The 15,051-nt window shown below is 38.7% G+C and overlaps 1 protein-coding gene across 4 annotated transcripts in view; it reads right to left on the reverse strand.

Moving 5' to 3' along the window:
- The window catches only part of RPRD2 (regulation of nuclear pre-mRNA domain containing 2), a 92,451-nt gene extending 77,456 nt beyond the window's left edge, over nt 1–14,995 (reverse strand). For 2 of the 4 annotated variants that reach the window (XM_010838709.1, XM_010838707.1), the window contains exon 1: nt 14,137–14,995. In XM_010838709.1, the coding sequence (XP_010837011.1) occupies nt 14,137–14,341 (205 nt within the window). In that variant the 5' untranslated portion in view covers nt 14,342–14,995. The remainder of the gene's footprint in view (nt 1–14,136) is intronic. The other 2 variants (XM_010838706.1, XM_010838710.1) reach the window with 1 other exon arrangement.
- Between the last annotated feature and the right edge of the window lie 56 nt (nt 14,996–15,051).

The raw sequence follows: 15,051 nt of genomic DNA on the forward strand, positions 1-15,051 counted from the left end.
ATGGGGAAACAGTGGAAACAGTGTCAGACTTTATTTTTGGGGCTCCAAAAATCACTGCAGATGGTGACTGCAGCCATGAAATTAAAAGATGCTTACTCCTTGGAAGGAAAGTTATGAATGACCAACCTAGATAGCATGTTCAAAAGCAGACACATTACTTTGTCAACAAAGGTTTGTCTAGTCAAGGCTATGGTTTTTCCTGTGGTCATGTATGGATGTGAGAGTTGGACTGTGAAGAAGGCTGAGCGCCGAAGAATTGATGCTTTTGAACTGTGGTGTTGGAGAAGACTCTTGAGAGTCCCTTGGACTGCAAGGAGATCCAACCAGTCCATTCCGAAGGAGATCAGCCCTGGGATGTCTTTGGAAGGAATGATTGTAAAGCTGAAACTCCAGTACTTTGGCCACCTCATGCGAAGAGTTGACTCATTGGAAAAGACTCTGATGCTGGGAGGGATTGGGGGCAGGAGGAGAAGGGGACGACAGTGGATGAGATGGCTGGATGGCATCACTGACTCGATGGACGTTGAGTCAGAGTGAATTCCGGGAGTTGGTGATGCACAGGGAGGCCTGGCGTGCTGCGATTCATGGGGTCGCAAAGAGTCGGACACGATTGCGCGACGGAACTGAACTGAAGGTTTGACAGTGACACCCTAAACATCACCATTTTCTGGGGAAATGCTGCTGCACAAAGTCAAATTCATACAGTATTTGATGTTCATTGCTACGTTTTATTTTCTCGGTATCTTATCCACACTTCTCAGTTTACACATATGTACATAGCCATCTTATACAATTGTACATGACAATCTGAGGGTAAGTAAGAGAACAGTAATGAATTCTCATCCTAGTTTACACTAAACATAGTATATATGTGTAAGGATGCCCTGAAAGCAGATTTCAAAAGCTCTTCACTTTTTTATTATCAAGTTTTTAAAGACTTTAAAAACGTGACACTGACCTTCCAAAATGTGTTATGAAATGAAATTTTCTTTTACAAAATCTTTAATTTAAAAATGCACATAAAAAAAAAAGAAAAATGCACATGAAAATGATTAACATTTGGTCTTTATTATTCCAACTTCAATTTTTAGAAACCCTTTGTTTTTAACGGGTCATTTTAAAAAATCCAGCAACACTAAAGATACTGCTGTCTCTATGAAGTTCCCTATGGAGGTGCATTTTCATATTAGCACAATAGCTATAAAAACATATGAAAGATTCTTAAATTCTATGAACTTCTAGAACTGCAAGATGCTATTATATGAATAGGCACTTCAAATACTCAAAATAGGTAAACAGTTCCCAAATTAGTGCATTTTCCAGGTATTCTCTAATATTAACAAAGGAAAGACCAAAAATTCCATGTTCATTTCTTTGGACTATTAACCTTAAAATTTCACCTAGCGTATGCAGGATTAACTGGAAGAATTTACAGCTTAAGCAGACAGGCCTGCATGAAATATGGTGTAATAAAAATAAATACCATAAACAGACTCAGTCTCAGAGAATGAACTTATGGTTGCCAGGAGGGAAGAATGGGGGAAACGGATGGGGAATTTGGGATCAACATGTACACACTGCTATATTTAAAATGAATAACCCAGACGAACCTAGAGCCTATTATACAGAGTGAAGTAAGTCAGAAAGAGAAAAACAAATATCGTATATTAACACGTAGATATGAAATCTAGAATAGAGTGGCACTGAAATATATATATTACCATATGTAAAACAGACAGCTAGTGGGAAGTTGCTGTATACCACCGGGACCTCAGCCTGGTGCTGTGATGACCTAGAGGGGTGGAGGAAGGAGACTCAGGAGGGAAGGAATATATGTATACTTATAGATGACTCACATTGTTGTACGGCACAAGCCAACAGAACACGGTAAAGCAATTATCTTTCAATTAAAAATAAAGAAAATATATATAAAACCAAAAACTTAAAAACTGGGAAAAAATGGATAACCAACAAAGCTACTACATAGCACACGGAACTTTGCTCAATGTTATGTGGCAGCCTGGATAAGAGGGGAATTTGGGGGAGAATGGGTACATGTATATGTACAACTAAGTCCCTTTGCTGTCCACCTGAAACTATCACAAAACTGTTAATCAGCTATACTCCAATATAAAATAAAGGTGTTTTTTTTTTTTTTAATACATAACATAACTGCATTTAAAACAATTGTGGGCACTTCCCTGGTGGTCTAGTGGTTAAGACTCTGCCCTCTCAAAAAAGGGAGCATGAATTCAATCCCTGATCAGCGAACTAAGATTCTGCAAGAATACTAGAGTGGGTTGCCAAGCCCTCCTCCAGGGGATCTTCCCAACCTAGAAACTGAACCAGTCTCTTTTGTCTCCTGCAGTGGCAGCCACGTGGGGCTTCCAAGAGAAGACATCTCATGAAATAAACAAATAAGGCAGAATCTTACAATTAGAAAAGGTATACAAAGAAAATAAAACACAGTGATGCATTAAAGAGAATGACATGCAGGTGCAAAAGGGATAGTAGGCACTAGCTCTTTGGCTAGGACGATAGGGAACAACCTCGAAGGAGATGACATTTGAGTTAAGACTTGAAAGACACGGACTTCAAGGCAAATTTTTCATATAAAGTTGTAATTTATAAAATGGTAGCGATAATATAAATGGTAGTGTATTTTACAACTTTATTTGGCAAGATAAAAGTCAGCAAACTTAAGATCTCACAAATTAAAAAATAATAATGCTTATAAAATAACATCTGGAAACCTCTGGGCAACAGAAGGCATTAAGATGAGAGACAATGGATGCTGACCTTGTAGAAACTGATAAAGGTCATTTTACAATATAAATCAGTGAACTCTCAAAACTTTTGGTTTCAGGATCCCTTTATACCCCTAAAAACTACTGATCATCTTTTGTTTCTGTGGGTTGTGTGTGCTCAGTCGTGTTAGAGTCTTTGCAGCCCCATGGATTGTAATTGGTAGGCTTCTCTGCCCGTGGAATTTTCCAGGCAAGAATCCTGGAATGGGCTGCCATTTCCTACTCCAGGGGATCTTCCCAGACTAGAGATCAAACCCACGTCTCTTGTGTCTCCTGCATTGGCAAGTGGATTCTTGACCCCTAGCACCACCTGGGAAGCTTATGTGGGTTAGATGTATCTATTTACTGTATAATTAATTAAAACTAAGAAATTTAAAATATCTATCAACTCATTAAAAACAATAATAAACCATTCAGCTAATAAATTATATATACTTTATTAAAAGCAACTATATTTCCAAGACAAAAAGTTTAGTGAGGACCGCAGCACTGTTTTATATTCTTGAAAATCTAATGTTTGGCTTAATAGAAGACAGGTAGGCTCTCACATCTGCTTCTATATCCAATTTATTGCTGTATACAAGTTAATGGATTGTTTTCACCTCTGCAGCTTAGCAAAATCATCACAGTAGACAGGCACAGGTCCCCCTCCCTGGGGGTGACGCCCAAGCCCTTTCTCTGCCTTGCTTCTATCTTAGCAGACCATTTCTCTATGTACTCTCCCACTTGTTACGCTATGTCTGTAATAATAAATTTTATGCCTGCAAAAAAAAAAAAAAAATCAACAGGCACAGAAATCACAGAAACAGAGAATAGAATGGTGGTTGCCAGGAGCCAGAGAGTAGGGCAATGGGTAGATGATGGCTAAAAGGTACAAACTTACAATTATATAAGTTCTGGCGCCTACTGTAAAGCGGGGTGACTGCAGTTAACAATGTGGCCTTATATACTCACAAGTTGCTAAGAGACAACATCCTAAATGTTCTCCTAAAAAAAGGAGGGTAATGATGTGAGGTGATGAAGGTGTTCAACAACCTAACTGTGGTAATCATTCTGCAATATACATACATGTATCAAATCATCACAACTTATCCAATGTTATGTCAATAATATATCAAAAAGCTGGGAAAAAGACAGGCACAAGGGCTACTGTCTTATATTCTATATACTACACTATACAATACTACAAAATACCAGTAAACTTTGAAAGAAGTGGGAAGCGGTCTAACACAAAGGTAGAGTGTAGGCTCTGGAGTCAAACTATTTACATCTGAATTCTGGCTCTACTGTTCACTAGCTGTGAATCTTAAACAATTCATTTTACCTCACTGAGTCTTCAAGTGCTTCAATTATATCATCTATAATATTTTATTATTTTGCCCCTCACCAGCATAGCTAATTTTACATATATATCACTAGTAGACTTACTAAGCAATACATTACATAATACTTACTTCATGAATTGTTATGAGATCACATGCTAAGAACTCAGTTAACATTGGCTATTTATTACTAAATCTATGAGTGACAATGTTTGTGAAGGTAACTGTACTAATGATGAGAAATTTAATAAAGAACACTGTTAAATAATAACAAAGTACTTGTAAGTAACTCAGGCTTTGAATCCACTGTACATCTTTTCTTTCTCCCACTTGCTGTTACCTTCTGCCTTCAGAAAACAAACTAGCTTATGCTTAGCCACCCTGAAAACAAGCAGCTTCCCTTTCCTATGCTAGAAAAATGTTCTGACAATTGCCTCAAAATAATCAACTGACATCTCTAAGCCTCATTTTACAAAAATTTTAAGTGAGGATAACTCCTATCTCACAGAGCTGATGTTAGGATTACAGGTAACATATATACATATGACATCCAGAAAGGGTGCTCAGTGAATGATACCTTCACTCCAACCAAAACATGATACCTCTTCTAAACTGGAAAAGCATATACAAACTCATATTACCATACTTCCCAGAACCAGCTATTTTTGTTCAATTCTTATCTTAGTTACAAAACATTAAGTTCCTTGTAATTCCATCTCTTTCCGCAACCTAACAAAGTTTTATATAGAGTAAACATATAGTATTTCCAAATTCACTTTCTGAATTCTGTATCCTTAGACATAGGAATACACACAATAAAAGAGGTTTTAATACTCAAGTAATACTGACTGCCTCTTGGACAGAGATCATAATTTTAAAATAATGATCCTGCCACTTTAAAACTATCACGATGATAAAGGGAACACAAAAACAGAACAGGACCCATTTGTGTCTTTTTTTTTTTTAATTAAAAATGAAGTTATAAAACCTAACATTAAAAAAAATTTTCCCTTCTAACAGTGAAATTTTCACTAACGGAAATACTCAATCTGCTCTCTCTCTCTCTCTCTCTCTGCCCCTCAGTGAGTACCAAAGAACAATAAACTGAAAGTCAGTGAAACTAATCACTAGTGAGTGAAGGAAGAGAGATAAGGGAAAGATAAAGACTGCAACCAAAATATAAAACCAGCATTCTAAACATTTTCTTTCAACAAACAGCCTCTAATCCAGTGTTTTTATAGAACAAGAAAAACAAAGAGGTATTTTTTTAAGACTATCTTTATCTTAGTCTGAAAGATACTTTACTGTTCTAAAGCACAAATGGAACTGTTGCCTTTTTCCAAACAGTAACTGGGTTCTACTACTTTCTCCACAAGATGTGCCTTTCTCCACTGTTCTATAATTAAAATCTGTGGGTGCAGGGGAATCAAAAGCACTACGAAGTACAAACTCCTTTCTGTTTCCTTGACAAACCGAGGAGCAGCTTAGTCAAGGTGGTTTGTGCAACAGTGTTAAGTTTTGGGGTAATTTTTTTTTTACTAGGGTCTCTTGAAATCCTTCTACACATTAAAAAAAACCTCATGTTAAACAAACAAAAAAATTCCACAACTCTTATGTATTCTCAGTTCTCAGATAGCTGAAAATTTAAAGCAACGAACTCAAAATATACCCTAAGGATTTCTTAAAGTACTGCTAGAAAACACTAAACATGGGGAAAGTGGGGCGGAAAAGAGAGAGGAAAGATGGTAACTGCATGACAAAAGCTTAGGAGAAAAAGAAGCTTGGATGCAACTATTATTAGTTTATGAAAGGCAGGAAGCCAAATCACTAAAATAAAATCAGTAAGTCTTCACTCTCTAAAACATTACACACATACATACAGTCAACCCCTTCTCTACCAACAAAACTGTAATTTGGGGGGTGGCCTGTTTAAGGAAATGTTAGTAATTTTCCAGCGGAAATGAAAATTTCCAATGGAATTTCAAGGTATTTCCACACCACAAAATCATTTGAATTATTTCAATAGTGTTTCACACTCTGAGTTATGGAAATGTTTATCTGCTACATAATTTAACATTTTAGCTTACTATAGGATGCATAACAAAATTATGTTTTACATACTGTTTTAAATCTACCTAGGGTCATGTATATAATACTACCCTTCAGCATGAGAGACAAAGCAGGTAAATGAAGACTGCAACAACTACTTGTAAAGTCTCTCAATACACACAAAAAGGCTCATTTAGTATACACCATTATAATAATCAGGTGTATAACTAAGGTACTTCATGTTTTGAAACGCTGAAAACATGGAAATGATCTACATCTCTATGAAAGGAGGGCAGGAGAAGGAAGAAAAGGTGACCAAGGTATCCAAAGGGCAGGGAGAAGACTGATTATGCAATAACTTTACAATTGGGAATTACAACAGACCTAACGCCTAACTGATTCACAAGTGCCGTTAAACCTAAGCCAAGAGTAGAAACATGAAAGAGATCAAAATAGATTTATAACTTCTTCGGAGAGCTGAAAGTTAGTTTACCCTGAACTTCAAAAAGAACCAAAGCCAATAACACAGAACACCAACTAAGTAGAAAGAGGTATCTAAAACACTGGAATGCCCTAGAGCCTTTTCTCTGGACTTCTTCTCTATCTGTACTTACCACCCTAACTTACTACAGTGGCTTCTCTATCTACACTTAACTTCTAGTACATCTCTTCCAGGCTGTCTCTAAAGACAATTTACAGACTCGACAGACACCCTGTGGTGACTGTCACACAACTGTGTGAATACATTGAAATTAGTGAATGAATTGTACACTTTAAATAAGTGAAGTTTGTCAATAAATGTTAACTCTTTCTAGTCACTCAAGGAAAAAAACAACACTCATTCTTGATTATCATCCTCTGTTGCTGCTGCTGCTGCTAAGTCACATCAGTCGTGTCCGACTCTGTGAGACCCCATAGACGGCAGCCCACCAGGCTCCTCCATCCCCGGGATTCTCCAGGCAAGAACACTGGAGTGGGTTGCCATTTCCTTCTCCAATGCATGAAAGTGAAAAGCGAAAGTGAAGTCGCTCAGTCGTGTCTGACTCTTAGTGACCCCATGGACTTCAGCCTACCAGGCTCCTCCTGTTACCACACATTTAATTCATTTAGAACCTCGATTGGATCTATTCTCAAAAACAAATCTAGAATTAAACTACTTTTTATTTCTTTCACAATCTGGTCCAAAACCCACCAATATTTTATCCCAGGACTACTACCACAGCCACCTACTGGCATTCCTGTTTCTGCAGCAATTAGAATGATCTTTTAAAAACAGAAATCAGTTCACATCACTCCTTGGCTCTAAGTTCCCCATCTCATTAAAAATAAAAGTCTAAGGATGCCTATAAAATTGTGATCTGTCCCTCCTGCCATATTACCCACCAAAATCTGAGTTCATCTGCTAATCCTCTCTCTCTCTACTCCTTTCCAGTCACAAAAGTTTTCCTGCTGTTCCTTAAACTCACCAGGCACACACTAACCTCAAGACCTTTGTGTTTTTGTTCTCCCCTCACACTCGTATCGATATTGTTTATAGTGTCTCATCTCCCTGCTCAACTGTCACATTCTCAGTGAGGCCTTCCCTTACACCCAATTTAAATTCCTATAGAACGTTCAAACTACCGCACAATTGCACTCATCTCACACACTAGTAAAGTAATGCTCAAAATTCTCCAAGCCAGCTTCAACAGTACGTGAGCTGTGAACTTACAAATGCTCAAGCTGGATTTAGAAAAGGCAGAGGAACCAGAGATCAAATTGCCAACATCCGTTGGATCATCAAAAAAGCAAGAGAGTTCCAGAAAACCACTTACTTCTGCTTTATTGACTATACCAAAGCCTTTGACTGTGTGGATCACAACAAACTGTGGAAAATTCTGAAAGAGACTGGAATACCAGACCACCTTACCTGCCTTCTGAGAAATCTGCATACAGGTCAAGAAGCAACAGTTAGAACTGGACATGGAACAACAGACTGGTTCCAAATAGAGAAAGGAGTACATCAAGGTTGTATACCGTCACCCTGATTATTTAACTTATATGCAGAGTACATCATGCAAAATACTGGGCTGAATGAAGCACAAGCTGGAATCAAGATTGTCAGGAGAAATATCAATAAGCTCAGATATGCAGATGACATCACCCTTATGGCAGAAAGCAAAGAAGAACTAAAGAGCCTCTTGATGAAAGTGAAAGAGGACAGTGACAAAGCTGGCTTAAAATTCAACATTCAGAAAACTGAGACTATGGCATCCAGTCCCACCACTTCATGGCAAATAGATGGGGAAACAATGGAAACAGTGACAGACTTTTTTTTTGGGGGGGGGCCCCTCCAAAATCACTGCAGATGATGACTGCAGCCATGAAATTAAAAGACGCTTGCTCCTTGGAAGAAAAGCTATGATCAATCTAGACAGCATATTAAAAAGCAGAGACATTACTTTGCCAACAAAGGTCCATCTGCTGCTGCTGAGTTACTTCAGTCGTGTCCGACTCTGTGCGACCCCATAGACAGCAGCCCACCAGGATGCCCCGTCCCTGGGATTCTCCAGGTAAGAACACTGGAGTGGGTTGCCATTTCCTTCTCCAGTGCATGAAAGTGAAAAGTGAAAGTGAAGCTGCCCAGTCAAGGTCCATCTAGTCAAAGCTATATTTTTTCCAGTAGTCATGTATGGATATAACAGTTGGACTACAAAGAAAGCTGTGCACAGAAGAATTGATGCTTTTGAACTGTGGTGTTGGAGAAGACTCTTCAGTCCATGAGGTCGCAAAGAATCGGACACAACTGAGTGACTAAATGGAACTGAACACTCTGTATCCCCTTTCCCTGCTTTATATTTCTCTACAGCACTCCTAGTATTTTTTACCTTCCAATGTACTTAACATTGTTTGTCTGCTGCTTGTCTCTCCTTACGAGAGTATAAGCTTCAAGAGGGCAAACATTTTCCTCCATTTTGTTCACCTGATATATCCCCAGAGCCAGGCACAGCAGGTATCCAATAAGGCATTGTTAAAAGCACTGAATGTAAGGATTTATAAGCAAAATTCATCTTGAAACTTTAAATCTGTACCAAGTCCACTTACATTTGTACACATGTGATACATGATTAAAAAATCATATGCCTAAGGCAGTACTGTTATACTGTATATGCCTGACCAACATACCTATTACAAAGGATGAATTACAAGGAAAGTAAGCAGTTAAAGGAACAGCTACATTTCAGATACCAGAGCCACAGAAAATAGTTCCAGATCCTCAGATTTATGGAATAGTAAATAAAAGACTAAAGACTTCACTCTCCACTGACCAGTGGAACTACCAGTGTGGTACCCTAAACTTTCTACCACCAAAAAATTCTATTATTTAATCTAAAACCACTTAACATTTAGAGATTTCTATCAAGTAGACAACTTTAATACCTAACATGTTCAGCTTTGTTTCCCCCTTTTTTAAAAATTATAAACGACTATCAGAACTTCAAATCTATACAAGATAATCAGTTTTCCCACAGAAAGCAAAAGTAAAAACAAACAAACCCTGCAAAGCTTCAAGATCTAGACATTTTAGTTAATCTGGCCTAACAATGAATAAATAGGCAGGTTATTAAAGGTTTTTTGCACTGTAGAAAATGTAAGAAAGACTAGTACAGTGGCTCTGAGTGTGAGTGTATGCTGTAAATCAAGAATGCCTGGGTTGAATCCTGGATCCATCACTTATTACCTCTCTAACCTTGGGCAAGCTACTCAACCTCTCAGGGCCTCTGTTTTCCCATCTGTAAAATGGGAATCATAATAATACGTACTTCAAAGAATTGTGACGACCGAATGAATTAATATATGTAAAATGCTTGGAGCAGTACCTGGCACATAATAAACACTCGATAAAACTGAGCTAGAAAACTGCCATCTTCATGGTTCACCCAAGGATTTGAGAAACCATTGCCATACACCAAAACTAGTAATTGCACTTTGCAAATTCTCTGCAACAGATTAATCCTGTATGAAGAAAAAAGTTTTTCCCAGTCCACGTTTATATGACAGTTTCTCTTGTGGACAAAATACCGGACTGTAGAGATTTGTTTCAAATGGGAGGGGGAGAAAGTAAAGGGGATAGGAGAAAAAAGATCGGCCCTTAAAAGGATAACTACTGAAGTGGGGTGATCAGTGGGGGGAGATGTCATTACTTTTCTAATTTTGTTCATATTTAAAGTTCGTATCAGAAACAGCTAACAGGAAATCTTAACAGATTTTTCTGTTCTACAAATGATTCTACTTTCCTATATCCCGCTTTTCTTCAAAAACTCACTTAAATTCTCATACACCTTCTAAAACAGACCAACCCATTCAATGGTTGGAAGCAGAACATCGTGGAGATATCATGAACACAACATATTTTATTTTTTCCTACTACTTCTTCAGAGAACTTGCTAATTCACTACAGAAAGGCTAGCTCAAATCATCTGCCCCTGACTAGGTATAGTTTTCCACACCATTCCCAAAACAGTTATTATTTCAAATAGTCAGGACCTTAAGATTAACTACATCATCGCTATCATTATCATAAGTAATCTGAACATATTTCTATATGCTAGGACCTATACTAAAATACATGCATTATCTTTTTAAATCTAGACAACAAGCCTATGAGAGATAATTCTCTCTACTCACAAATCAGAAATTGGGGCTCACAACTTAAGCACTATGCGTAGAATCACCCAGGTTATTAACTTATGGCATTATGATGTGAACTTATGTCTAGAGTCTGTATTTTTCTACTTTTCCATCTTGATTTCCATTTACAATTAAAAATGGGAGGGATGAATGAAATACAGAAATGACAATAGTCATATTGCACATCAAGCCTATGCAAGAGCCACATTTTGAAACGGTAAACAACCATATCTATTATTTCTTTTACTAAATTATAAATGTGGCCTTCTGATAAACAGAAATTAAAACCATTCAAGTTCTTGATTAACTATTTCACAAAATTATATTGGCAAATATCTACTGATTACTTATTGTGTGCCAAACACTGTTCTAGTTGCTTGGGATACAGCAGCAAAGAAGACATAGCCCTGGTGAAATAACATAGCAAACACACAATAAATAAATAATGTAATTTCATAAAATGAAAAATAAAGTGATATGATAGAATTCAACTGAAACCACTTAAAATAAGATCATTATAGAAGACCTTTCTGAGGAAGTAGTATCTGAGCTTGGATCTAAAATGATGAGAAGACAGCAGTGGAAGAAGCCTGACAAGTAGTAGGCAGGGCTGATAGTATAAGAATGTGTAGACCTTTTTACCTGTAGTAAAAGAAGTTTAACTCTTAAGCCTGTTGCAATGGAATGTCACTGGAGGGTTTTAAAGCACAGAAATGACATGGGTTCATGCTACAGAAAGATCACTTTTGGAAAATGATAGCAGTGGAAGGGTCAAACAAATTAAAACAAGCCTGAATAAAATTGGTAAAACCCACCATGGAGTGTGTCTTCAGGAAGACTACTTGCCTTCTTTAATAAATTATTTTCTTTATTTCTATTTATTTTTTTGCCATACCGCGTAACTTTCAGATCTCAGTTCCCCAACTGAGGACTGAACCTGGGTCATGGCAGAGAAAGCCCAGAATCCTAACCACGAGGCCACCAAGAACTCCCAAAATTATTTCCTTTAAAGTGAACTAAAGTCTCTTAATATACATTACGAAGTAAAAGATAAAATGAAAATATCTCAGGAAGAGTTATACAGTTACGTAAATTCACGCTGAAGTCTAAATATAAATTACTAAAGAACAGATGCCAAAAGAGAAGCAAAAGTGGCATCAGGAAAATGGACAGAAAGGCTGTGAATGCCAAAGACATCTATCTATTGCACAAATTTGCCTAAAGCTGATTTAGAAGCCAAACTCCAAAATAATTCTAACACTACTCTCCCGAATATTTCTCTCAAAAGGTTTTATTTACAATAAGACAGATGACATTCACTAACGTAAACACAAAACAGCTACAAATTACCCTTAACCATTTTAGAAAGTTAAGCCCATTTCACCAGGGGAAAAAAATCAGGTTTATAGAAAGCCAAAAGCATTTAGCGACACAAACTACATATAATGCACTTCAAATGAAGTATTGTCTTCCTAGAGCAACCACTCTTTTTCACTCTTAAAATACCAGCAAGGGAAATAAGCTCAGGCACAATGTAAAAACTAGAGGCAGAAAAATTCTGGCTCCAGTGTATCTCATCATCGCTGACTAGAAAAAATATACTGTAATTGTCATATATAATCCCACAGGCAGGGATAGAGACCAACTTACCCATACAGTTAAAGCACCAGAGTCCAAAGGTAGGAAAACGTTTTAAAACAGGAAGAAAAATATGTTTAAGAACAATATGTCCTCAAGCTTGAGCACTGCTTGCTACCACTGGTAGACCAAATACATTAAAGAAAAAGCATGAAAACATTATTTTACAAAATTAAATGTGACCGCTGTCATCTGATATGGTGGAGTCAAATCCCAACTCCACCATAAGCTTAGTAGCTTCCTTAATATTTCTGAGCCTTAGTTTCCCCATGGGTAAATCAATGATTAAAAAATCTACTTTGGGTTAGTTTAAGGTAGAATGAGATACTAGATACACTGTAAATGACAAATGGCCTGGGCACATAGTAGATACTTATCATGTGAGTCTTTGATAGTGAGGAGTACCGTACTTGATATTGTATTTTCTAATTTTACCTCTTGGAAAGAAGGTAACTTTGATCTGCTATTGGTAAATACAGGTAATCTCGCAAAACGTCTCTCCCAACAATAACTATACACAAATAGTTTGAAGTTTTGGGGTCTATGATTTTGCAAGTTTTATCCATCGGTTCCCTAAAAAAGTAAACACAGATCAAAACACTACAGAGTGAGTAGCAAAAGTGGAATAATAATAATAACTGAATGATGGGTTTCACTGGTGACAGCCATAGACAAGAAGCAACAACAAACATAAAATTCAGATACACAGGGATTTACGGTCAACCATCTCTTCTGTGTAGGAAGCAACAATGACTTCTCCACACTTCCTTCGTCCTCAAGATTTGAAATCTGCAAACAATCCATGCTTCCTGACAATTTAATAGACTTCTTTTCCGCAGTAAAGCAGCAAAGTGAAATAAATTCAGCGAAGTAGACAAAAAAGCAATTAACTCGCGGTGAGAGGGGGAGTAGTATATATTCAAAAGCACTTCTGATTCCTTGTTTTGGTTACCTAAGAAACCAATTCCTATTCTTTAAAAACGTATCTGAACTGACTGAAAAGTAGACGGATATGTTTTCCATTTTAAGGTATTAGTGGCAATACGGACTACGGTTGTTTCTGGTCAGTATTAAGAAGCCTGTACTTTACTGCAGCGAACACAAGTCGAGGAAAACCTCTCAGGTGGTCGGTCGCCTGAGCTCTATGTGGCGCTCACGTTACCTCTTCATCTAGGTAAGGTTCTTCTTACTACACATCACAAGTTTTAGGCCAGTGGAAAATAGAATTGTCCAACACATTCCCGCGAAGTAGGTGCATTTACTACTGCTTAAACCATAGCAGTACGAGAAATCATTAACACATCAAGGCCTATTAGAAATAAACGGACGCGACAATTTCTGTGAACGTTCAGTAAATACACCACCACCTCACAAGGCTCTGAAATAACATATAAATCTCTACAGAATTGGGCCCAGCGGCCCAAGGTCACACCAAGTCAGTGGCTGTAAAATCCAAGAAATGATGAACCTCCTACAGTTCAGACAATCCCGGTGAGAAATAAGTCTGGGTTTGGCAACACTTGGGTTGAAGCTCTAATTTGAACAACCCCAACCGAATGCAGCGGCTCCACAGGGAAACCCTAAACGTTTCGAGCAGTATTTCCTTCCATTCCCCAGTCTTCCCTTCCCTGGCCACCCCCAACACTCACATCTCCGTAGCCACTTCATCCAATGGTAGACGATAGTAGTGTGGTGTTTCTTGTTTTCTATACACCAAGACGACAAGCCTTGAATAGATTCCATGGTGTTAGTTACCGACTGGAATTTTCGATCCAACGAGGACTCCAGAGCCCCTGCTGAAGAGGCCGACGAGGAGGAGGCCTTACTGCCGCCTCCGCCGCCGCCGGCCGCCATCTTCCCGGTTTGCACAAGCGCTGCTGCTCCTCTGGCGGCCGCGGCGGCGACGGCGACGGCGGCGGGAGCGGGCAAAACAATCACTGCGAGTGCGTGAAAGCCGCAGGTGGGGAGGGAGGCCAGGGGGTGGGGATGGTGCACGCGCTAGGCTCTTCTGGAGGGAGGACGGGAGGACCAGGTGCTGGGCACGCTGGCGGCTCCTACACGCTGCAAGGAGGGGCTGCGGGTTTCGAAGGTTTATCAGAATTGTTCAAGGGATTGTGTTTAAACCAGTCAGCAATCACGAAGAATTACGCAGAGAACAGCTCCTGCAAAACCTTTCTAAACGTCTGGCCCGGAAATTAAATGGTTTTATACTCTTCGGCTCTCAACGCTTAAGGCCCTTCCCCAACACTCTTCTAAGAGTGGGCGTTAATATCTTAAAGTAAATACTACCCGACTGCCCCTTCAGTTGCAGAAATCTTTCTCTCTCCTTTAGGTCCTCTAGCACAGAAAAGCCCAAGGCTACCTAGTCAGGAATTTTTTTGCAACGCAATAGCAGCAAAGGGACAGCAACAGTATCGCGCACGCGCTGCTTGGACCCGCCCCCCTGCTTCCTTCTCAACCTAGAAAGCAGAGGGAGACGTCATGGCGGGGCAATCTGGCCAATCAAGGGAGAAGACGAAGAAGCGCGCGCAGAAGCCCACAAGCCCCAAGGGCTAAGGAGGCGC

This window comes from Bison bison, unplaced genomic scaffold, assembly GCF_000754665.1.
Source record: "Bison bison bison isolate TAMUID 2011002044 unplaced genomic scaffold, Bison_UMD1.0 scf7180017864104, whole genome shotgun sequence".
Classification (NCBI taxonomy): Eukaryota; Metazoa; Chordata; class Mammalia; order Artiodactyla; family Bovidae; genus Bison; species Bison bison.